Below are 26,412 nucleotides of genomic sequence, written 5' to 3'. Positions count from 1 at the left end.
TGGTGGCTAGTACCCGTAGTACCGCCAAGTGATTTAGCGCTCCGGTACGATGTCGTGTAGAAACTGAAGGAGGTGTGGATTTTCATCTTCCTAACAAGTAAGGCCGCTTTTATCTTAGACTGCATTATCACTTACCATCAGTTGAGATTGTAATCAAGGGCTAAATTGTAAAGAATAAAAAAAAACGGCAAATATTCTTTTAAAAAAAATGACGCGAGTGAAACCGCGTCGCGTCGGCTTGTTGTAAATATGACGTGCGGATATTTTTGGATGAATGTTCATTACTTTTTTTTTAATATTTCATTGAAGGATCCCTATTTCAGGTAGGGGAGGGGGAGTTTGTAGTGGAAGTGATAGACTCGGTGAAAGACTACGTTGAATACATGAAATCAATATTCGACTTCCCGAAGATCAAGACTCTGCTGCAGGGCTCCGAGCTGAGGAAACCCTTCAAAGTGCTCATTGACTCCATGAACGGAGGTAAGTTATAGCAATAACTAGCGTATTCCACGACTTTGTTTGCGTAGAACCTTTCTTTAAATAACATTTTTTTAATGGTCTTTAATAGTTATTCTCTCATTTTTTTATTACTTCTTTTTTTTAATTTTTAACAATATAAGTATAAAATACAAAACACTATTAAAAGTTTATAAAAAAAAATCAACCCTCCCGCTGCGGGACATTTGAGTACCCAAGCAACCGGTGGTCAGGGCTCCAGAGTGAGGAACCTCCTCACAATACGCGCCGTCTCAAGAATCACTGCCTTCTGTATCCGACTCTTGATCCAACAGTTAAGCGAAAGCTTCTTAAGGTGTTGGTCGAAGCTTTTCGCTATAAGACCATTGACTGAAACTAATACTTATATATAATAACGGAATAATAATAGTTGACTCAACATTTCACATGGGGGTAATCTCGTGAGCAAGGTCCAAATATTTGATAATTTTTCCTTTTCGGCTTTAACCAGATTATCGTCATGTGGAACAGTAATATCAACAATTATTGCACGACGCACTGACCGATCGACTAGCACTATATCAGGTCTTTAAATAGTTCATTATTATCGTTCTACTATATAGAATTTCTTTTTATGATATTTTTTTGAGACGTGATTACATGAAAATTTTAGTTTTTAAATATATTTTTGACAATACGAGCCAAAGCGCATGTCAGCCATGACGGTCTCTATTTCAACTGTTTCATGACGTCACTATAACGAATCCCTTACAAACGTTTGACAAAAATATTATTTAACAATTAGTTTGACGTTTAGTACATCAAGTAACATTGTGACGTCACAAAATGGACGACAGCGTTTTTGACATTAAGAAAATTTTAGAAAGTTAATGATTTTTAAATTAAGTTTTATAAGAAACCCTTAACTTTTATTAATTAATATAGATATTATGGATCGCACCCTTATTCAATGTACTATACGAAATTAATATTATTTATATTAAATTTGATATGAGTCAACTACTCTATTATTACAATGGAACCCTGTGAGGTTGTAGTAACTAGTAGTAGGATTTACACGAAACCATAACAAATGATATAAGTAAAACAATCATATTTATTTATTGGATGAAAAGTACTTATTTAACGTAATAAATTTTATACAAAACGTATAAAATTTAGTATGTTAAATACATTACGAGAAGGTTGCCTAATATTCTTCCCGAACTATTATTAACTATTATTAATGATAGTTTAATTAATTATAATATATTTTGTAACATACTTAATTTTATCACTTCAACCAATAATCATCACAGATAGGTGAAGATCGTTTCTAATACGGCTCTTAGAGTGGAATTCATAGACGTTGTGGGGGCGCCCCCAGGTGATCGTTCACCCGCTGAGCGTCGAATGAAATGAGCGTGAATGGTCCCCTGGGGGTGCCCGTGCAACGTCTATGAATTCTACTGTAAGACTATTAATAGATATTATGATATCCTGATCATGTGTTTCCAGTAACGGGTCCATACGTGAGGCGCATATTCCTCGAGGAGCTGGGCGCGTCGATGGGTAGCGTGAGGCGCGTGACCCCGCTGGAGGACTTCGGCGGTGCTCACCCTGACCCCAACCTCACGTACGCGGCCGACCTCGTTAACGAGGTCAAGAACGGGGACTTTGACTTTGGCGCCGCTTTCGATGGCGACGGTGAGTGCGAACAAGTAAAACATAAGTCTGAAGAACTTTGTTATGGGATATATATACTTAAATCATAAGAAGGTTTAGAGTCACTGTGCGGGCGATAAACTAAAATGTGTTTGGAGACTGCAGGATTGAATTAGAATGAGTAGATCCGCAGAAGAACCAAAGTCTGACAAAGCTCAGTCAGTCGCGAAGCTGCAGAAGTAATGGGTAGGACACATAGTATAAAAGGGCACCGGACTCAACTGCAATTGAGAGTGCAAGCGATTGCAAATGCTTTCCATTATTTATGTGGAAACATTTTTTGAGATTTGATCAAATGGGGATGATGACTAGGTTTGAATATATTGATTTTTATGATACATTCGGGTAATTGAGATCAATGTTAACTAATTTATACATAAAAAGCAAAGATTGATTGGACATTTGCAAAAAAATAAGATTATAAAATTTCAAAATCTATTAAAAATTTTTTATCGTAGTTAGATGAAAATTCATACAGTTTTAGCTTCCTTACATTAAATGTGACATTTTTAATTTATGAACTATAAACATTGTTTGACAAATCTAACGATCATTATCTACCTACGACGTCATTAATTCCTACCATTTTGTATGTAGCGTTTTTCAGGGATCCGTGGCAGCGCCGCAAATCTGACCCTTTAAATAATGATCGCAGATACCCTGTTACTTTTACAAAATTGCTTTACTAATAGCATACATAATTTATATACAATTTAAAAAACTGTCATCATCCCTAGGGATAATACTGATTCAATATTTTATATTGTGTGTCTCGTAAAGACGTAATCTATTTATATAAAAAATTTGAATCGGCCTGTACTTGTACTGAAGATGTTCCTCTTTTGAAACCTTCATATGTTCAAACTCAGGTGATCGCAACATGATAATCGGTCGCAAGGCGTTCTTCGTGACCCCGTCGGACTCGCTGGCGGTGCTGGCGAGCCAGCTGGAGCACATCCCGTACTTCCGGAGCTCCGGCGTGAAGGGCTTCGCGCGCAGCATGCCCACCGCCGCCGCCGTCGACCGCGTCGCTGAGGCGCTGGGCAAGGAGATGTTCCAGGTGCCCACTGGTGAGTGTTCCACTGTAGCCCCAAGATGTTTAAGTGTCCACTGGTGAGTGTTTCACTGTAGCCCCAAGATGTTTAAGTGTCCACTGGTGAGTGTTCCACTTAGTAGCTCCAAGATGTTTAAGTGTCCACTGGTGAGTTTTCCACTTAGTAGCCCTAAGATGTTTTGAGTGCCCACTGGTGAGTGTTCCACTTAGTAGCTCCAAGATGTTTAAGTGTCCACTGGTGAGTGTTCCACTTAGTAGCCCTAAGATTTTTTGAGTGCCCACTGCTGAGTGTTCCACTTAGTAGCTCCAAGATGTTTAAGTGTCCACTGGTGAGTGTTCCACTTAGTAGCCCTAAGATGTTTTGAGTGCCCACTGCTGAGTGTTCCACTTAGTAGCTCCAAGATGTTTAAGTGTCCACTGGTGAGTGTTCCACTTAGTAGCCCTAAGATGTTTTGAGTGCCCACTGCTGAGTGTTGCACTTAGTAGCTCCAAGATGTTTAAGTGTTTACAGTAAGTGTTTCTCTCAGTAGCTCCAAGATGTTTAAGTGTCCACTGATGAGTGTTTAGTCCAGTAGCTCCAAGATGTTTAAGTGTTTACAGTGAGTTTTTCACTTAGTAGCTCCAAGATGTTTAAGTGTCTACTAGTGAGTGTTCCACTTAGTAGCTCCAAAAATGTTTTGAGCGCTCACTGGTGAGTGTTCCACTTAGTAGCTCCAAGATGTTTTGAGTGCCCACTGATGAGTGTTCCACTCAATAGCCTCAAGATGTTTTGAGTGGCCACTGGTGAGTGTTAAACTTAGTAGCTCCAAGATGTTTAAGTGTCCACAGTGAGTGTTCCACTTAGTAGCTCCAAGATGTTTAATTGTCCACTGGTGAGTGTTCCACTTAGTAGCTCCAAGATGTTTAAGTGTCCACTGGTGAGTGTTCCACTTAGTAGCCCCAAGATGTTTTGAGTGTCCACTGGTAAGTGTTCCACTTAGTAGCTCCAAAGATGTTTTGAGCGCTCACTGGTGAATGTTCCACTCAGTAGCCACAAGATATTTTGAGTGCCCACTTAAACACATGCTTGGGTATTGCCTTCAAGCTTTAGCAATGACTGTCCTTTAGCAATAATTATACTGCCTGATCCACAATGTATGCGGCTTCGGTTTCGCTTTGGGCGTCTAGTCCTGGGCATAGTTTAGTAAAAGATATATACTAAATTTAAGCTCGTTTTGCTAAGAAAATGACAGACAATTTTGTTCATGAATTTGGATGCGAACTGCTCCTTGTATAATAGGTCTGAGATTTATTAAATTGAATAATTTTGTTATCCATCAGGCTGGAAATACTTCGGCAACCTCATGGACGCCGGTCGCCTGTCCCTCTGCGGGGAGGAGAGCTTCGGCACCGGCTCGGACCACGTGCGGGAGAAGGACGGGCTGTGGGCGGCGCTGGCGTGGCTCTCCGTGCTGGCGGCCACTGGCAAGTCTGTGGAGGAGATGCTGGTCGCGCACTGGCAGCAGTACGGCAGGAATTACTTTACGAGGTAAGTGGACATTCAGCATTAATCTCTCTGTCGTAATAGGGTAGTTCACTCATATCAAATTTATTGTAAACAATATTAATTTCTTGTAGTGTACATGGATTAAGGGTCCGAAATATATCGATATCAATAAATAAAAGTTAAGGATTTCTTATAAAACTTAATTTAAATATAACGTATATTTTTAAATTTTCCAAATTTCAAAAACGCTGTCGTCCATTTTGTGACGTCACTAACACACTTGATGTACTAAACGTCGAACATCAACTAATATTTTTGTCAAACGCTCCATTTGTATAGAATTTATTGTAGTGACGTCATGAAACAGTCGAAAAATGGGCTGTCATGGTCGACAGGTGTTTTGGCTCATATTGTCAAAAACATATTTCAAAATTAAAATTTTCATGGAATTACATCTCAAAAATATATAAATTCAGTCTAGTAGAACGGTAATGAACTATTTAAGACCATTTAAAAAAAAGTGTTAACTAGCCTATTGTTACAAGTCCCTCGATTACTGATGGTATTAACATTCATTATACTCGTATATGTTAATGTGGATACCCTCCACAATAACCGTATCAGTGTTGGTATAAATAAGAGGGTATTTGATGATTTGAGTTCAGTTCTTTAAAACTTAACGACATTTGTCAGGACAACTTAATTAACAAAACAAACTGTAACCAAAATAAGATCCAAAAATGGCAGAGAATACCTTGAGCAGTCCAGAGGCTTGTGACTCCAGATGTAAGTTTAAAAGGGATCCCTTGACGACGTACATCAAACACTCACCTTCACTGCTCAAGCTTTTTCCCCGCCTATCCCAAATAACCCATGAAGGATGAGTGGACGAGTCAAGCGCCACGAGACCACTGAAGCCTATCGTACGGCGCTCCCCCTCTCTTACTCCCTACTCTTTACGGAAACAGTTCCCCCTCTCCAACTCCCTACTCTTTACGGAAACAGCTCCTCCTCTAACTCTCTACTCTTTACGGAAACAAGTCGCGACACCTAGCGTCGAGCGACGTCACATCTGTCTCAGACTACTATTTCCTATTGTGTATTTTATTCTTGTGTAGGTATGACTACGAGGAGTGTCCCAGCGACCCGTGCAATGAGATGATGCAGGAGTTGGAGAAGACGATGACGTCACCAGGGTTCGTGGGCTCCCAGCACAGCGCCGCGGGCAAGAGCTACACCGTGGCCCTGGCGGACAACTTCTCGTACATGGACCCCGTCGACAGAAGCGTTGCTATGAAGCAGGTAATGTACTCAGACCAATTATAGAAGGACCTGTATCACACTCATAGTCACGAACAAAATTGTCTGTCATTTTCTGAGGAAAACAAGCTTGGATTTGGGCAAAACTTCTAGTTTAGTATAAGATATATCTTGTACTAAACTAGAAGTTTTTGCCCGTTTTTTACACCATTCAACACAGAAAGGTATTTTTACGGAGCTCTTTAACCGACGAACACGATTACAACTATTTAATACTATACTATAGAGAAGTATGTTATGTATAAGGAGAAAGGATAAGATAAATCTTAAATGTATCAGAAAAAAAACAAAGGTCACAGATGTGACGTATACAATCAGAAACCTTAAATGGAAATGGGCTGGTCATTTAATGCGAAACAAAAACGCGAATTGGGCTAAGGACGTACGTAACTGTTTGGTACCCTAGAGACAACAAAAGGAAACGCAACAGGCCATTAAGAAGATGGGAAGATGATTTGAAGATGACAGCAGGAACACTTTGGAAAAGGAAAGTTCATGATCGCAAGGCATGGAAGATCTTGGTGGAGGCCTATGCCAAAAGGCAAGACGATTTACCGGTGTCGTATTTTTTTTATATTGTATAGTTTTTTATATTAAGGTAAATTGTTAATAAAGGCAATTATTATTATTATTACTATAGAGACTTAGTAATAATAGAGTAATAATAGAGTTTTTATAATCGCATTAGATCGTTGATCATATACTTTGACAGAAAAGTAACGTATAGCGAGGCAAGTCCTATACAATAATTTGTCTGAGGTAATGTAGGATCTCAAATCAAAGACCTGCATCGAACTGAAATTCATCAACAAAATTGTCTGTCGTTTATTGATTATGTGTGAATGTATGTCTGCGCGCGTGTGTGTGTGTGTGTGTGAGGGTGTGTGTGTGTTTGTGCGTGTGTGGATGGTTTGATGTGAAAATATGCTTGTATTGTTGTCAGGGTCTGCGCATAGTGTTCGAGGACGGGTCGAGGATCGTGGTACGACTCAGCGGTACAGGCAGCTCGGGCGCCACCGTGCGGTACGTACTTCGTAGCTTTCATATTAAGTTTTTGACTAATTATTATCACCATTATCTACTAGCGGACGCCCGCGACTTCGTCCGCGTGGAATTCAGTTTTTCACAAATCCCTTGGGAACCATGGATTTTTCCGGGATGAAAAATAGCCTATGTGGTAATCCAGAGTAAAATCTATTTCTATTCCAAATTTCAGCCAAATCGCTTCAGCAGCGTAAAAGAGGAACAAACAAACTTACACACTTAGACACTTTCTCCTTTATAATATTAGTGTGATGTATAATAGTCTAAGATTTGTATTAGACACGACCCTCACCCATCTGTTTATTGGATTTTTTTTTCTTTACAAGTTAGCCCTTGACTACAATCTCACCTGATGGTAAGTGAAGCAGTCTAAGATGGAAGCGGGCTAACTTGTTAGGAGGAGGATGAAAATCCACACCCCTTTCGGTTTCTACACGGCATCGTACCGGAACGCTAAATCGCTTGGCGGTACTTCTTTTGCCGGTAGGGTGGTAACTAGCCACGGCCGAAGCCTCCCACCAGCCAGACCTGGACAAATTAAGAAAATCTCATCAATCAGGACCTCCGTCTTGTAAATCCACCGCGCATACCACTGCGCCACGGAGACTGCCAAAAGCTGTTATTCTGTACGCGCTTCCATTGTTTCAGAAGCGACCCTCACCCATCTGTTTATTGGATGACTTTTCATCCAATAAACAGATGTGAATAACATAATGTACTACAACTTTGCGGAACACATCATTCTCGACAAAAAATGTCGCGACAGCATATATCTATCTTCTATACTTTAGCAGATATAGTACCTTTTGTACTTTAATAAATTAATTAAATCATATACTAAGATTTACGTCATTATTTACACAACTAAACTTAAATCCTTATCAACAATTAATTACTTAATAATCAAGAGGATATTATAGAGATAAGATTTGCCTTTTACACTATGTCAATTAGTCATATAGTTTCGGAGATAATACAAAATTGCTAAAATACGAAATAATGCTTCTAATAGACGCCCCGCGGTTTTACCCACATAGTTACTGTTCCCGTAGGAACTCGGAGTAAAAACATAGCCTATGACACTCGCAAATAACGTAGCTTTTTATGCTCAACTAAAACTAATATTTTCTTTACAGACTGTATATAGACTCGTACGAGGCTAAAGATGTGCTGGGCGACGCACAACAGATGCTGCAGCCTCTCATACAAGTCGCGTTGGACATTTCTAAGCTGCAGCAGTACACGGGCCGCGACGCGCCCACTGTCATCACATAGACTACGTCACAGCTACGCACCAACTGATTAGAAATGACCGGAAGCATATGTTATAGTAAATATTTTCCAGTGGGTCTATCATGCGAACTACGACATATTTCTTGAAATATAAGACTTCACTAAATTTGTCTTAACGTGCATTTTAGACTTAATGATCTAATAACTATGTTTGCAGTGACTACAAATGGATTCTGGATTTTTTTGGATATTAAATTTTTGGGAATTTTTGTTTTAAATTCGATAATTTAATAATTTATTTTTCCTATTGGACTGTTGAAATTATTGGTAAGTATTGTATGTATATTTTTTATTCAACATTGTAAATTAAATTATGAATTTTTTTACACATTATTTATTGTTAGTAATAATAACCAAAGAGTTTTGAAAAATATTGTTGTTGTATATTTGATAATGGTTCATTTTAAGTAATTGATGTTATCCAAATGGATTACAATTTTATCATGTTTATAGAGATTTTCTCAAATAAAATGTACAGTAACTTAGATATTGTTTTATTGACTAGAAACTTAAAATTAAAGCCTACATTTGTGATACAAATAGTGGAAGTTGAAAATTAAAATATTCACACCTTTTAACACAGAATAAAGATCATACAGAATGAGTCTTTACAAGCACCGCGGTGAAGCCGTGAAACCCACAAAAAACAGCGTCTCCTTGACATACGCATATACAAACTTTTAACACAGAATAAAGATCATACAGAAGTCTTAACAAGCATCGCAGTGAAGCTGTGAAACCCACAAAAAACAGCGTCTCCTTGACATACGCATATACAAACTTTTAACACAGAATAAAGATCATACAGAAGTCTTAACAAGCATCGCAGTGAAGCTGTGAAACCCACAAAAAACAGCGTCTCCTTGACATACGTATATACAAACTTTTCATAATTTGTATTTAAAAATTTAACACTAACAACAATTACTTAAATTAATTTATTAATCAATAATTACCACTAAAAATACTCCATCTTATTTCTTTAGTTTTTGTAAACAGTTTACAAAATATTTAAAAACATAAGATGCCATTTTCTTGAAGGATATTGAACTTTACTGATGCGACGCTTCGTGTCGTACGGATTCGAGAATTTATTCGTTTTTGAAATTTGTATTTGGAGCGGCTACGACACCGTATCGTGTGCCGTACGCTCTATCTGCCTATTATTGTTTAATCTGTGCCTTTTAACTAGAGTACAGTTTTTCTCTCAACTCAATGTCATTTAAAATAAGTGAAAAATTAACCGCGCTTGTGGCTTGTATATTGAAATAAGGGTTTCATTATGTAACTTTGGAACCCTCCCATTACGTTACAGCCAAATAGATATATATCTATATCCTTCTCTGACATGCTGGATGAGTATTTTTGAAGTTACTTTATTTTTTGGTTGCCTATAACTTGGCAACTTAACGCTCCCGACGGTCCGCGCGAATGAAAAACCTCATTTCCCCGCGCGCTCGATTTCACACCGGCGCAGTCGCAGTCTTTCCCTCCGTCGCCCGCATATCATGGGAGTGTCATCAACGAACTTGCCAGACTACAAACGTACCCACCAATATTAAGAGCTCATACTTTGTGGAGGTACTCAACAACGTGCAACTTAGCTATGCAATAAAGAACTGCATCACCAAGTTGGCAGTGCCGAACACGATGATGGCGAAGTAGAGCAGTCCCTTCCACAGTGTGAGTTGACCACGCAGCTGCAGCGAACGCATGTGCAGGAGAGCCGGTAGTGCGAATACATGCACCAGACCGCTTATAGCGCCTGTGTACCTGACGACAATACCTCCAAGATAAATTCAGGGTGTCCCGTAATTAATGGTTAATATGCAAATGATGATGAGAGCCGTGATAGCCCAGTGGATATGACCTCTGCCTCCGATTCCGGAGGGTGTAGGTTCGAATCCGGTCCGGGGCATGCACCTCCAACTTTTCAGTTGTGTGCAATTTAAGAAATTAAATATCACGTGTCTCAAACGGTGAAGGAAAACTCGTAAGGAAACCTGCACACCAGAAAATTTTCATAATTCTCTGCGTGTGTGAAGTCTGCTAATTCGCATTGGGCCAACGTGGTGGACTATTGGCCTAACCCCTCATTCTGAGACTGAGAGGAGACTCGAGCTAAGCAGTGAGCCGAATATGGGTTGATAAGGAAGGATTAAATAGTTCCGTCTGTTTTTTTTTCATATTTTTATAAGACGTGATTACATGAAAATTATAGTTTTTGAATATGTTTTTAACAATACGAGCCAAAACGCCTGTCGGCCATGATGGCCTATATTTCAACTGTCACTGTCACTCTTAGACCATTAATAATTAATGGTCTAAGCTGTCACTATAATAAATCCCATAGGAACAAATAGAGCGTTGGACAAAAAAAATAATTAACAATTATTATTAATATTTTTTTTTTTATTCTTTACAAGTTAGCCCTTGATTACAATGTCACCTGATGGTAGGTAAGTGATGATGCAATCTTAGATGGAAGCAGGCTAACTTGTTAGGCGGAGGATGAAAATCCACACCCCTATCGGTTTCTACACATCATTGTTCCGGAACGCTAAATCGCTTGGCGGTACGTCTTTGTCGGTAGGGTGGTTACTAGCCACGGCCGAAGCCTCCCACCAGCCAGACCTGGACCAATTAAAAAAACCTCAATCGGCACAACCTGGGATCGAACCCAGGACCTCCGTCTTGTAAATCCACCGCGCATACCACTGCGCCACGGAGGCCGTCGTATTAGTTCGATGTATAGTGCATCAAGGGTGTTAGTGACGTCACAAAATGACGACGGGCGTTTTTGACGTTTAGAAATTTTGAAAAAATACGTAATATTTAAATTATGTTTTAAAACACACCTCACACCCGCGCATTCCCGCCTGCATATCATGGGAGTGTCATCAGCGATATTTTGTAAAAAAGTGTACCTGATGATGGTGCCAATATTGGGACACACGCACGCCACAAGTATGCACAGCGCCACCACCGCCACGTTGAGGGCCAGCACGGAGCCCCGCGCCGCCGCCCGCGCGCTCAGCTGCGCCGCCTCGCAGCGCAGCATGAACACCACCAGCGGGTACACGGTGATCACCTGGACACACCACAACATTACTGGAGTAGTGCGAACTAAGCCTTATCCTTATCCTTAGTGCATGCTGTGACAACCAACAAGTGGGTCTGCAATAATTGCCGTAACTTATATCTTTCTTTATATTTTACTATAAGATTTTTAACCGACTTCCAAAAAGGAGGAGGTTCTACGTTCGGCTGTATGTATTTTTTTTTTGTTGTAACCTGTTGGTCCTGTTTAAATAAATGAATAAATATATCATTTTACAAACGGATCCCTAAATCGAAAAATGTTGGTAGAAGACTGATATCTTTCAAAAACCTATCCAACGGTAACGAGAGAAAGGGAAGCCAGAGTGACACCGTAACGCGTTACGTTACTAAGCTTAACTTAAAATAATTCCCATAAGAAGTTATTACTTCAAAAGTCAAAGAAAGCCTCGAAACACTTAAGTATGTCGTACTGCAATATTAGTTTAATTAAATAAATTAAAATTAAAATAATTAATTTACATTAATTCTGTAGGTAAATGAAATACCGTAAAATAATTTTTAGTACATACCTGAAAGAGTAAAACCGCTCTGGCTATCGCAGTCATAACGTCATGCATGTCGAAGTTGTTAAGAATGTTCTGAAAAAAAAACATATGTAGTATGTTTAAATACATAGGTATCTCCTATAACAAGGTAATAACAAGGTATAACAAGGTAAAGGTAATTACATTTTTTTTTTCTTAGTTTCTTTTTTTTTTTAGTGGTAGGTAGATTTAGTTTTTGTCTCTATTTTTTAATGGTAAATTAAGAATTGTATTAAAATAAACTCATGTTGAGTTAGCCTGTAAGTGGGGTGTACAATGTAGCATATTACTTTTTAATGAAGGTTATGTTTAATTAGTCATAAGTTTTTTGTATACAACGTTGGCTTCCGAATAAAATAAATAAATAACTCCTTACTGCCTTACCTACATGAGACTAGAAATTAATGTCTGGTATCATTGTAAATAAATACATACTTATTTAATTCAAGCATTTATAAATTTGATGTAAAATAATGGCTGGTGGAAGACTTCGGTCGTGGTTGGTTACAATCATACCGGCAAAATCGTACCGCCAAGCGATTTACGATCGTTCCAGTACGATGTCATGTAGAAACCGAAAGGGGTGTGTTAATCTTACTCCTAACAAGTTAGCCCGCTACCATCTTAGATTGCATCACCACTTACGACTTACCATCAGGCGAGATTGTAGTCAAGGGCTAACTTGGAGAGAATAAAAAAATGAGCCATTAGTTTATGAAAACCTAATTGTCTATTTAATAAATCCATCAAATATAAAATATTTAAAAAAAATATTAATAATATTATTAATAGATTCTCTCACACACACGAGTACTTACTTCGATACCACTACTACCAATGTTCTTTTACAAACGCATTTTAAAAATTAGCGCAGACGCAGTAAAAAATTCTTTGAATTGAAGCCGAGCAATTATTTTAGATAAGCTTGCGACTTTGCATGAATTTAAATTTTTTACAATTCACGCAGGATGTTCCGGGACAAAAAGAAGCTTAAGGGTCAATCCGGGGTAATTTCTATCTCCATACCTAATTTCAGCCAAATAAATTCAATAGTTTTTTAGTTTTTGCGTGAAAGAGATCCATTCATTTTTAGAAATCAAAATTCATATAATTCTAAATAGAAATGTTAATAATTCTAGTTAAGTAGGTATTACAATTAGCGATACCGTGATACTTAAAATATCAGACAGGATTTTTTTGTTTTTGTTTTTATCACCATTTTACATGAATTTTTAAAACTACGTAGCCAGTCATTTCATTTCCATAAAAACATGCACGTTTGTGGGATGAAATTGTTTTTTAGAATAATATCGTCGGAGCAAGTGATTTTTGTAAAGAAACTACAAATTCTGTCCCTGGCCATCTATACAAAAATAACTTCTTATTACAATTTGTGAAGTTTTAGCGCCATCTGTGAGCGATACTCAAGTTATGTTATGGTTACGAAAAACTAATATAGATGGCACTGTTCGTTGTACTGTCAATTAGTATGGGGTCTACATCACGCTATTGAAATGTTTAACATTTTAAACTATAAGTAAATTTTATCCACATTGTTCAATGTACTCGCTTCGGCAGTACATATACTAAAATTGGAACGATACAGAGAAGATTAGCATGGCCCCTGCGCAAGGATGACACGCAAAATCGTGAAGCGTTCCACATTTTTTGCCTTTAAATATAATACTTATGTTTTATTTTTTATACTGTTTCCTATTTATGTAAGTAGATATGCTATTCAAGTATGTTATTAGGTGTTTTTAAATAAGTACTTACGTAACTTTTGTGGCAAAAATAAAATCAGAAAGTGGTGAAATAGGGGTTAAAAATTTAGTAGTCCTTAATTTTTCAAATTGTAAAAATTGGTATGCCAGAGAAATGCTAAAAATAATTTTAAGATTTCCAAATTCTATCCCTAAACGATTAAAAATGGTTAGGGATGATGACTAGGTTTGAATATATTTTTATGATACATTCGGGTAAATAAGGTCAATGTTAATTTATACATAAAAAGCAAGGGTTGACTTGATATTTGCAACATATTTAAAATCTAATAAGATGAAAATTCATACAGTTTTAGCTTCCTTATATTAAATGTGACATTATTCAATAAATGAACAACAAACATAAACGCACAATTAACAAAGATATTAGTAATTTTGTTTGACCGCCCATACGAATCTAACTATCATTATGTACTACGAGCCCCCCCTCCCCCCTCCTATATACATGTGCGAATATTTGACAGTATAGAACTCACATCTTCTATGCAAGACTTGGCGAGCGGGAAGCAGACGTAGAACACGACGCCGACCAACGCGTACGTCACTGTCACCAGCAGGAACGCTATCGTCAGATCTCGGCCCTGGTAACATTCATATAGTTATCTCATACTGATTAAAAAGGTATATATGAGGAAATAAATCGTAGGAATTACCTCTAGCTACCACGCTGACATATAGCTACGCATTATAACTACCTAAGCGGATTGGCAGACTTCACACACATATGTAGAGAATTGAGAAAATTTCAAGGTATGCAGGTCCTCACGATGTATTTCCTTAATCGATTGAGATACCTACATGATATTTAATTTTTTAAAATGCACATGAAAGTTAAAGTCAGAGTATGACCGGATTCGAAACTACGCCTTCCGAATCGAAGCCAGAGGTCATATCCACTGAGCTATCACAGCTCTCGTAAGATCTGATAGTTGTTGTAATTCGTGCGTACTTCATAAAATATATTAGGTACGAAACTTGTCATCACAAAATCATATTAACAATAATTAAATCATTTAAAGTTTTAACATTTTGTAGTATCCTTGTAATAGCATCATTGTAGTTGTAGACCCATCAAGATAACCCATGCATAATCTAGAGAGATAGTTCACATTATTTCATTCAAAATAATAATAACTATGATTAGAACGCAATGAGGAAAATACAAATAATAATGATGACCTCACTCGGACTGTGCGGTTCCCGGTGTAAGAATAGAGCCGCTCCATATCTTCCCCTGGATGTCGTCAAATGCGATGGAAAAAGGTCGCAAGTGGATAACTATATAACACATTAAACGCAGTGGCATAGCGTACCTTGAAGGGGCCTTGCATCAAACTTAGTTGGGGGCCCAAATTAAGGGTAAAGATTGGAAAAATATACAAAAATGCTCGCTTAAAATAAATATAACAGTGACTTAACCTATGTAAAATGTTACTAACTTCTGGACACACGCTTAACCAGGTAAAAAAAGAGATTGTTAATTCCTTTTAGATATGAATAAATTTATTTTCTTTCTTTCCTTCTTACTTATAATTTGCTTTCGCAATAGTGTTAAAAATACCTACATTCCGACAAAGGGCCCAATTTACCAATGGCCCATTTTACCGAATGGTGACGGTTAGAAAAACTCACCTAACTGAGAATTCCCAAGGACTCCAAAGAGGGTTGACGTCAGTGGGTGGTCATAAAATCATTAGCCAAAACCATTAAAAATATGTCAAAACAAAAGATTGACATATTTTTCCGACCTCACATGTGGGATAAGGGAAAGGAGATGATGAATGATGACGTCACTCACATTTTTCTCCTGTCGCGCGTTATTGCTCATGATGGTGATGATGATGTTGTGTATGTAGAAGGACAGCGCGAGCATGCCGCTCAGCACGGCCGCGTCGCCGCCCACGTGGGCGTCCAACATGTCGCCCACGTGGGCGCCCCACGACCAGCATTTCACTATTATGAAGATTATGAGGTAGAACACTGACAGCGTTCCTGGAACGACAAATAAGACCACATTAACGGCAAAGAGAAAATAACGACATAGACTTTATTTGCAAAAGTTCAGAATAACGATTAAACTGACGAAAAACTGACGAATCCAAGCGACTCTGTCATTCAGAACTCTTAAAAATCTCACAGAATCCCATTCAAGGATTCCCATTCTCATGAGAATGCACAGGTTTCGGAAATAACTAGGTATGGTTCACTTATTTATTGCACCGAATAGGCTACTCGCCTGCTATCTATAACTAAGAAGATTTTTTGCTTAAAGGCAGTTTAGATGCCTAGAAACTCTAATCACATTTTTATTTGTGAAAATAATTTCGTAATTGTAATATTCTTACAAAACAAATTTGTATTTTTATCACGTCACCGCAAACGCCAATACTAAACTGTGACGTCATTTGCTACAAGGCATCGGTTTGTGATTGGCGCTTGCGGTAACGTGATAGGTATATCACATCACTGCTGCAAACGCCAATCACGCTGTTATCGTTATGAATGACGTGACTTGCTAATGTGTTGTGTTTCGGCGGCAAAAATTATACGTAGATATTTATTCATTTATATAAATTTTTTTACTGGTTATTATTGACGGGACAAAATGAAATATAGCTTAAAATACTTACATAATTCAGTTTAAACACTGTTTACAAAAGAGGCAAGTAGCCTATTATGGATACTAAGTAACGCATTCTTAGTAATACGCATGATTGTAATGTATTTTACAGGTACTTTTGCCGTTACCAGTAGGTACCTACTTAGTAGTACCAATAGGTACCTACGCCTAGTACTCTGTACCACTTTGCTGTACCTATAGACTATCTAGCATATTGTCATAATGCCCTACTGTGTTGTATTTGACTCTGGTGATGCATACTATATTTTAATCGATAAATAATTAATAATAATCTCACCTAAAGAATTGAACTTCGTGAAGAAGGAGACCTTGGTGAAGTTCAGAAGTGGGAAAACGACTATGGCCACGTAGAAGGGCACGGTGGTGTGCAGCCCCCAGTACGGGGAGGGCGCGGCGAGGGGTGCGGAGGGGCCGAGCGTCTGGGAGGGACAGAGGACTGATGCGTTGGAGACGGCGCCGTGGGGCGAGCCTAGGTCTGGAAACAGTAGTTTTTTATTAAAATGTGGATCTTCATCCTTCTCCTAACAAGTTAGCCCGCTTCCATCTTAGATTGCATCATCACTTACCATCAGATAAGGTAGTAGTCAAGGGCTAACTTGTAAAAGAATAAAAAAAAAACGGCCGATAGACGTCCACTGATTGACATAGGCCTCTTGCATGGACTTTCAAACACAACGCCTCGAGCCGCAGTTACCTGCATCCCACTTTATGTCCTCGATCCAAAGATTAACGTAGAAAGAGAATTGACGTGCCACAAATATACTAACGGCTTCTGTAAATTCCGAATGGAATGTGCAAAACCAAAACCGCTTTAAAAGTCATACCCATGAGGTAAATGACGGTGTAGTAGAGGAAGTTGGTGATGAGGAGCCAGTACAGCACGCTGGCGCCCAGCAGCACCATCAGGCTGAAGGCGTGCGCCACAGCCGCCGCGCCCGCGCCCAGCAGTACGCGGCACAGCGCTGGCACCTCGCACGTCTCACTACCTGGACAGTTTGATACATTTCGCTAAGACCTTGTCCAGAAGTACATCGCATCCACAAGCATCGCGCGAATTCAAAATACGCGCGTAAATCGCGTGCACTACGCCAGACTCTCGACTCGCGCGTGATTCGCGCGTATTGCGCGCGAGTCGCGATACTAGGGACACCTTTTTGTCCAGTTCATAGATAATACACTTATACGTCCAGTTAATGCGCGAACTCTAGAGCGAGTGCACGTTCAACTCCATGTTTCGTACTGAATTCCTCCCCAAATGCTCGCGCGTTGGTACGCGCCTTGTGGGCGCAACGGTCGCGCGTAATACGCGTGAGAGAATCGCAGCGAATTCGCCCTTTCTGGACTGAGCCTAAGAGCATAGCTGTGTCAGCTGTCTCTCTGTCTGTATTTTGTCATATATTAGATGACGGTACACTAGATGGCTTTCCAGGTGTGAAATGGGATACCATCATCTAGATAGGTGTGTGTCGCTCTTATGTGCTTGTAGTTTCATCGGTTACCACACTTTTCCTAAGAACAGAGCAAGGCTGCTTCGTGGCAAGGTCATACACATACTCGTAGCGGAACCCAATAGGTAATCAGAGTTCTGAAAAGAGCTCTAATTCTCAAAGTAACTCCAGTAATTAACGCGCATAAACGCTATCGAGATGTGGTCTTATGGATTCCATGAGAAACGCATAGAGCACTCAAAAGACGATCTGTCTCCGTAGGATTCTCGAGTACTTCGGTATCCTGCTTCGAGAGTTTTGCTAGAAAAACATCTCGAAGCTCCTAGCAAAATTTCCGAAGTAGGGGAGATAGCCTAACGATATTAATTATCACTATCAAAGTGAAAAATCGAGAGTTAGCCCTCAATGCTATGTGTAAATCAAATCCGAATTGCTCTCGACTTCAATGTAACCAACAGCCCGACAATAGGAGTCCCGTAGAAGTTCTACATGTTGCGAAAAGATCTGCCAGATAGCGTGTCTGCGATTTGAGTAAGTGATCACGACCCAATAAGAGGAAAATGACGCAAGAAAAAGGAGTTTCCAGTGACTAACCATGATGATAGTTGACTCTGAGCAGTAAGTACGCGGTGTAGAGACAGAGCGCCGACATGAACACCAATAGGAACAGAGCGGTGGGCAGCCCCGCGCGCTGCACGCCCCAGGCCATCGTCAGCAGAGAGGAACCCATTATTGTGTTCCATATTGAGAAACTGGAAACAGAAAACAAACGATTCAGTGAATTATAAAGAACTAGCTGACACCACCTATACAACACAACTAGCTGGTTCCTTTTCCCGTAGGAATACGGGGATATTAGCCTATAACCTTCCTCGATAAATCGGCTATCTAACACTGAAAGAATTTTTTAAATCGGACAAGTAGTGCCTTAATATTAGCCTTTTAATATTAGTAAACATAATGTCATTGTTTTTGATTGTGATGAATCGATTTGGAATTGGTTTTTAACAGCTGAGTTAAGGAAATATTGACTGAAGCTACAAAAGATAATCAAATCCAAAGATACATATATCCACTTTTTCCATTGTAGCGATCAGAAATTTTGAGACGAAAGTCATCACTCTAGACTAGGATTCGCCATTTGACGGTATGGAGTTCGCGACAAGATTTACGTGATGGCGGCTGAATATGTAGTTGGAAAGTCCGTTGATAAAACTCTTCATGATTAATTTTTATAGATTTCTTTGATTAATGGGCAATAAGACAGGAAGTAAATGCCGAATTTTCACGCAAAATGGATTTTGTTAATTTGTTTAATTTCAATTTCACCCTTTGTTAAAACATGCATGAGTGAGAGTGGGTTTATTATTATTACATTACTCCTTATTTAGGGGAACGCGGTCATCTAAAAAAATGAATGGGGGTTCCTGAAGCAATAAATGTAAGAAACCCTGCGCTAAACACTAAAAATATTTTAATTCATTGAGTCTTAAGTTAAGTAGCCCATGTACACTTACATTGTAACTAGTGAACTTTGTTTCGTCTTTTCTATTATGACACTTTTTTGAAACGACTTTTTGTATGTCGCTATTATATCGCTTGCTGATAGCTCGCCGGGACCCTGTAACAACATTTATTAGTTACGGTGGTGTTATTCCATTTATAATAATTTTTACTTACTTTGTGACGGAGTCTATGAAACCGGCTAGCTCAATAGGTACGGACTCCGCCACACCCGAAGATCTTAGAAGAGTCAGCCGAAGGCGTAGACTACCTCGCACGTCTGAGTCATCCCTAGAATGCGCGCAAGATAAGTCTGTGCACGACTGGCGGCGCAATTAAGTTGCCAGCGTCAGTGATCTCTTTTACTCGCCAAGAGATAAATAGAGTTTGATTAGTTCCAATTTTGGACACGCGCAAACTTATCGTGCGTGCGGGATATACGCACTACTTCGACGTGATGGACTTTATGAGTTGTCAATATCCAAAGAACATTTACTAGGTACCATAAATCTGATATTTGGAATACTTTAAAGGGATTGTTATTCAGTTTCTAAAGTAAAATTACTTACTTACAGTACGCGCTTGAGCAGAAATAGGCTTAAGTAGGTACCAGAAGTAAAGGAATAAAGTTTCTGAAATCCCTCTCACAGGCTTTGACATTTTGCGAAGAGTTTCGTAATGTTAAACAAATAATAATAATAATATGTAGAACGTATGTAATATATCTTATAACAGGTCAAAGGCATTGATAAGTTTATGTAAGTAGGTATAAACCATTAATTTTTATCGTTAATGATTTTTTTTTCAATTTGCGACGTTTCCTATAAACACGATTGAGTACACGTGACGTTGTAGTACGAGAAATACTACGGAGCAGATAAAGAGCATACCAACAAGAGTAATGATAAACGTAAATGATCAATAGTTACATTCCCAAGGGAACTTTGGCTCTGCCAAAAATAGTATCTTTGAAATTCTTTAAGTCGAAGTTACCAGTTACCTACTTACATCGGACGAGAGATCATTGATCAATTCCTTTAAGACAAAAGCCTCAATAGCTTCACTAGCAAAGCAGTTGGACTCACCCAGACCAGAGGTCATGATCGGTCAGCTTGTGTCGTCACGAGACGAGATAGTACGAAGTGTTCTGTGAGTTAGGTGGGGGAGTAGTGGGAGTGCTGGCTATATAAACGACTAGCTCATTCGTGGCATTCGATTCGTCTACATCTTTTTTTGGATATTCCTTCGTGGGATAATTTGGGATAGGCGGGGAAAATTACTTGAGTAGAGAAGTGGAATGTTAACTAGTTTTAAAAGATGTCTTTAACCCTACAAACAACGGTTACAAGTCCGGGACTTCACTCAAGGCTTTATTGATAACTTTCTTAGGTTCCCATTCAATAATTGTGTTTTTGCTATTTAAATACGCTTCTGATGTCAACCAGTTTCCGACAAGTTCAATCCCTGCCCGTTAAACTAAATAGTAAGTTGTATGGTGATCGTACCAACTCCTATAGCCACAGTATTTTCGATCAATTGACAAAAACTACGGCAAATATTCTTGGGATAAATCCTTAATGTAAGTGCTATGTCCTCCATATTATCCGATTCTTTATATAACTTAGATACTTTGGTTTTTGTTTAGGAGAGGAACGTCATTGTTTTATGGGATCTGGTCCAGACCACCCAGACATTCAGAGTCTGCGTGATACGTAGGTTTTCACGGAAAATAGCTACATAAATTAATTGTTAATCTTGAACGTTAGGTAGTGACTAGTTTAACAAGACAGTTGATCTAGCAACCTGTGAGGATTTTAAATCGCATTTATAACAACAAATGAGTGCGCAAACTTCTTGTTACTCCTCGTCCTCGAAGACGTTTGTTCAATACGGAAATCACAGTCAAAGAACTGATAATAATTATTATCTGTTACCAAGCCGCTAATTAAAACAAATAATTCTCACGGTCACTGCCACATGAACCTAATTTATAACAATTCGTAATGACCGGAGATAATTCTACTCTTTAGACGAATACAATTTACGATATAAACCGAAAAAAATGAGTAATTGAGAGATACCATCAACAGAAAATACTTATACAAATCGTGCTAAAGAACTAGATTCTATCATTTAACTTAAATTCTTTTAATTTAAATTCTGCAACGGTTCCAGCCAAAAATGTTTCGCATGATTACCAATACTCCTTGGTACTTACGTACCTACATCTGAAAATTATCGCTTGCGTCGTGAATTAAAAATTAAAACTTTCCAGAAAACGCACACTTAAGGAAAGCAGACCAAAAGCGTTCTCGGAAACATCCAAATCTACATTATGATGAAGAAACCTCGTACAACTTTCAAAAGCCTCAAAAGACGAGCACCACAAGATGTCATCACAATACCTGGATTTTGCACTTATCACGCTTTAATATACATAAAATTCAGCGAAATGTCACACGGCAGATTGCAGGAATAATGAGAGACTAAAAAATAATCTTAAACGACCAAGCCGATGGCGTCGGCCTACTTGATAGTGGTAAACCAGAGATGCCTCTCTTCGGTGGTGCTGAGTTGAGGTTCTATAGGTTGAAGCCACTTACCAATGTATCTGAGCTGCTGCTGTTAGTCTTGTATGTGTTGGTGAGGTTGTGGCTGAAGAGCAGCGGATGCCTCTCGTCGGTCGCGCTGTAGAAGCTGAGGTTGGTGCAGCTTGAACTCGACACATTGCTGGAATGCATGCATTTATATTTTTACATAATATTCTATAGTAAAAAGGCGGGTACATTATAGAGATATAACTGATGATAATTACGGAGACCCGTATTATTGTGACCATCTTTAAATTAAAAGTAGGTACCAACTTGTCACTTTAATAGTTCTCACGAAAAAATTTAAATAATGAAGTAAAGAGTCTTCATAAATCGGCTTTCCCTAATACCTAACAGCGTCTCTGCCTGCGAAATGGTTTTCAATTTCTTCCAATCACAGTTTAGACTGATTTCTATCAACCACAAAGAGTGAATTAAGTCACCCCACAAATCGTACCACCATCTCTTTAAACCAAGGTGGCTCTCAAGAGATTAAAATTTAAATTCATGCTTCATTCTGCTACGTTCTTTTAGCCTCTGGCTTTCATTCTAGCAGGGTTGCGTTCACCGAAACCCATCTGAAGCTGCTTAGCTGACCTACAACAAATGCCGGTTTTCAACTCAGGCACTGAGGCCTTTGATGTCATGAGCTTGATAGACGGGAGGGTAGAAGCGATGTATTGCTTTATTTATGGGCGATTGTTTTTAACCTTAACGTTGGCCATCTGCTTGGTTCGTCATCGTCAATTATTACTCTATGCAACTTTAATTGTAGTCTCACCAGTATTTATTTTGTTGTTCCTGGACGTCACAATACTCACAGTCGGAGCAGTCGGAACACGCGCTTCCGAACACTCTGCGAAATATGATCATAGCATTAGGTATGTCATTATCATTATCATCCTTTTCATATCAGTTGATGGCCGTCTAGTGCTGAACATAGGCCTTTTACAGGGTCTTACAAACAACGGCCTTGTAACTCGCACCTCCAAGCGATATGTTATACTTAATATGTTATTAGTCCACTAGCCAATTCTGCACTTAGCCGTCTGTTGTGATGTGATGAGGTCGCCACTCGCCACTTGAACAACTTCATGTGATAGGTCAGCCGCTCAGTGGATATGACCTCTATTCGGAGGGCGTAGATTCTAATCCTGTCCGGGGCCTCCAACTTTTCAGTTGTGTGCATTTTAAGAAATTAAATATCACGTGTCTCAAACGGTGAAGGAAAAACGTCGTGAGGTAACCTGCATACCTGAAAATTTTCTTAATTCTCTAGCTAGACTGTAGGTACTTGTGTGAAGTCTGCAGGAGTTGGAATATATTTACCTACTTAAAAAGAAGAATATTTTCCATATTTTTTAAATATGACCAATATTTCCATCCCCCTAACAGTGTTAGTTGGAGGTTGGAGGGGGCACGACCATTGTCCAGTGTTAGTGATCCAACCACCACCTCTCGGTTATGTGTAATATTCTCTTTCAGTGCGCTTTCATTTGAGACCCCACTCGAGTATATTTGCAGACACGGTTATTCTTCCCCACTTTCACCCCCCACAAGTTTTAAACGGCTCAATTGATTTTCATCAAACATGTCTAAGAACACTACCCATATAAAAAAAAAACTAAATTGAAATCGCTTCATCCGTTCGGAAGCTATGGTGCCACACACAGACTGACAGACATACAGACACGTCAAACTTATAACACCTCTCTTTTTGCGTTGGGGGTATAAAAATCGATGAGATAACGGCCTCCCTTGATCCTTGGCTTTCCGATAATAAATGTCGCCTGCCATCTGTGACGCGTATATCTATCTATTAATAAAGTTATCGCGTAAATCATTTATTACTCATGTTCGTTGTAACTGTTGAAGATCGAGTGTAAGTAATGATTATAATGATTTATAGTCGTTACAAAGTAGTTAAATATAACACTACCCACAGGGCTCTTTAAGACTGAACTCGACCAGTAAAGTTCTACAGCAATGGTTTTACACTACTCTTGCTCAAAAACATTGTCATATTACCACTCCACAGCGGGGCTAAACAAGCATATTAGCCTCTAGGGGCTAAAGTAATTTTGTTTTTTTAATTCTTGTCTGTTACGAGTACTAAAAAACGGAGGAGGTTTTATTCGAAAATTGAATCATTATAGGTAAGGCTCTGATTGTTTTGAAAAATAAATTAAAAACTTTAAATTGGAAATAAATGCAGCGTTCTTGTCTGTGGAATGCGTTCATTCTTTTATTTAATTTTTATTAAAGACATGGGACATCCTTTACGGTGTAATACCTTTGCCTTTTTCTCATGTGAAAAAAATTAAATTAAAAAGCGAGAATTTAAAAAACAAATAATACACACTTGATTTAATTCAGAAAATAATTGTAAATTTGTGACCGTAACTTTCTTATTTTTCAACATTAATTGTTATTGGTGTCTTCATCTACTGAGAATGGTGATCCTACTTTGGAGATAGATGAAATTTTCAATCTGTTACCATCAAAGTCCAAACGCATTTACTTGAATACTTACCTACGAAAAATTTAATAAGTGAAGAAAACAACAACAAATGGATTCACTTACGAAAGGAGTTTTTTAAACTATTATCTCCCACGTTTACCTCATATACTCGTTATCCATCTTCACAGTAGTCGGAAATTATGTTACCGGGTAAAAGCATCTCCCATAATATCCAAAATTGTAGACTTTGTACATTTAATTTTCAATTAAATAAATCATTGAATATTGAACTAAACTATTTTAATTTCTCGCAATCGTAGTGAAAAGCAGAGTGTAACACGCGGGGCTAAACCCATCATATACTCGGTTTCTATTTAGGCGGCCCTCGACTTACGTCTCAGGCCCTAAAAATACCTCGTATATAATGGGTCTTTTTAGCCCCTTATATAACAATCTACTATTGTTTTATTAATTTTTGCCTGCTACTAGTAGGTAGCTACTAGCCTACTATTTGACGAAAAAGGTTTAATTCGTAAATAGTTTAATCATACTAAAATAATGACCTCTATAAAACGAATGAGATTTTATTCGTAAATAGAATCATCATAGGTGAGTACGAGTACATATTATGTAAATACAGCGTTCTTGTATGTACAATGCGTATTTTTTTTTTATTTGATTTTTATTGAGTTGTGAGCTGCGTCTGCAAAAATAATTTTAACATTGAATACTGTACTGAATTATTTTATTTTCTCGCAATCGTAGTGAAAAGTATAGTGTAACACGCGGGGCTAAACCCATTTTAGATTCAGTTTCTATTTAGCGGCCCTCGCCTTACGGCCCGTGCCCTAATAAAACCTCGGTTAAAATGGGTCTTTTTAGCCTCTCGTATAACAATCTACTATTTCAGGAAACCAGCATTCATTTCATGAGTTTTTCTGTTTTAGGGTTCCGTAGTCTACAAGGAGAGCCGTGATAGCCCAGTGGATATAACCTCTGCCTCCGATTCCGGAGGGTGTGGGTTCGAATCCGATCCGGGGCATGCACCTCAAACTTTTCAGTTGTGTGCATTTTAAGACATTAAATATCACGTGTCTCAAACGGTGAAGGAAAACATCGTGAGGAAACCTGCATATCAGAGAATTATCTTAATTCTCTGCGTGTGTGAAGTCTGCCAATCCGCATTGGGCCAGCGTGGTGGACTATTGGCCTAACCCCTCTCATTCTGAGAGGAGACTCGAGCTCAGCAGTGAGCCGAATATGGGTTGATGACGACGACGACGAGTCTACAAGGAACCCTTATAGTTTCGCTGTGTCCGTCTGTCTGTCCGTCCATCCGTCTGTCCGCGGTTTAGCGCAGGGACTATTACTACTAGAAAAAGCCAGAATAAAGACATATGTAGGTATACTGTGAAAAAGCTGAAATTTAGCATGAGTATGTACATGTGAACAAAATGTGAACTAAGTCGTAAAATAATATCTTGAAAAATTCTTTTTAGGTTTTTTTATTTTTAAAATTTTATTTTTTTATTCTTTACAACTTAGCCCTTGACTACAATTTCACCTGATGGTAAGTGACAAAGAATAAGAAAGAACTTGCTCCTTTTTTTGAACTCGGTTTAAAATAAAAGAATGACTTACCCAAAACTGTCAGTAGATTTTAAAGAACTAGCCGTCGAATCAATTTCGCTATTTTTCACACTCTCTCTTATTAACCGCATGTTTAAGATATTGAGATCGTTTAATTAAGTACAAAGACAGGTAAACACAACCAAGTAGATACCTAGTAAGTTAATTACAAAACATTATTTTGTTAATACGAAAATTTTGATTAAATGTACATTAATATTTAAAAATGATCTATTGCTTTTATATAAAGTGAAAATTATTATTAATGGTCCGTTTTAAAATAAATATAGGCACTACGTTCACAAAGGTTGCTAAGTTGCTACTAAGTTA

General features: G+C 38.5%; 2 protein-coding genes and 1 non-coding gene across 3 annotated transcripts in view; 2 read left to right on the top strand and 1 right to left on the bottom strand.

Moving 5' to 3' along the window:
• Positions 1–8,863, top strand: part of LOC112049213 (phosphoglucomutase) — a 16,390-nt gene extending 7,527 nt beyond the window's left edge. Inside the window, exons 4-10 of the mRNA XM_024087011.2 lie at positions 324–480; positions 1,975–2,163; positions 3,051–3,251; positions 4,556–4,763; positions 5,840–6,023; positions 6,985–7,064; positions 8,222–8,863. Coding sequence (XP_023942779.1) covers positions 324–480; positions 1,975–2,163; positions 3,051–3,251; positions 4,556–4,763; positions 5,840–6,023; positions 6,985–7,064; positions 8,222–8,360 — 1,158 coding nt within the window. The 3' untranslated portion in view covers positions 8,361–8,863. The remainder of the gene's footprint in view (positions 1–323; positions 481–1,974; positions 2,164–3,050; positions 3,252–4,555; positions 4,764–5,839; positions 6,024–6,984; positions 7,065–8,221) is intronic.
• LOC112049241 (sodium-coupled neutral amino acid transporter 9 homolog) lies at positions 8,857–26,412 on the bottom strand. Its single transcript, XM_052887383.1, has 12 exons — positions 26,095–26,412; positions 22,774–22,848; positions 22,005–22,131; positions 19,416–19,519; positions 18,493–18,650; positions 17,275–17,436; positions 16,728–16,925; positions 15,608–15,801; positions 14,286–14,390; positions 12,011–12,079; positions 11,306–11,469; positions 8,857–10,151 (listed from the first exon to the last, which is right to left on the bottom strand). Exons 1-12 carry the CDS (start codon positions 26,172–26,174, stop codon positions 9,983–9,985), a joined length of 1,605 nt encoding a protein of 534 aa, XP_052743343.1. The 5' UTR covers positions 26,175–26,412; the 3' UTR covers positions 8,857–9,982.
• Positions 13,588–13,694, top strand: LOC112049243 (U6 spliceosomal RNA). Its single transcript, XR_002887072.1, has one exon. It is a non-coding gene; the product is annotated as a U6 spliceosomal RNA (small nuclear RNA).

This window comes from Bicyclus anynana, chromosome 19 (genome assembly GCF_947172395.1).
Source record: "Bicyclus anynana chromosome 19, ilBicAnyn1.1, whole genome shotgun sequence".
NCBI classification, from domain to species: Eukaryota; Metazoa; Arthropoda; class Insecta; order Lepidoptera; family Nymphalidae; genus Bicyclus; species Bicyclus anynana.
This window is presented reverse-complemented; position numbering and strand designations above follow the sequence as displayed.

Excerpts from the sequence above, each read along its gene's own strand:
- LOC112049241 (XM_052887383.1), bottom strand. The coding sequence starts at position 26,174 with ATGCGGTTAATAAGAGAGAGTGTGAAAAATAGCGAAATTGATTCGACG. Across the intron at positions 15,802-16,727 it reads CACGAAGTTCAATTCTTTAG|GAACGCTGTCAGTGTTCTAC; the intron begins GTGAGATTATTA and ends TTGTCGTTCCAG. Across the intron at positions 10,152-11,305 it reads AATATTGGCACCATCATCAG|GTACACAGGCGCTATAAGCG; the intron begins GTACACTTTTTT and ends TATTGTCGTCAG.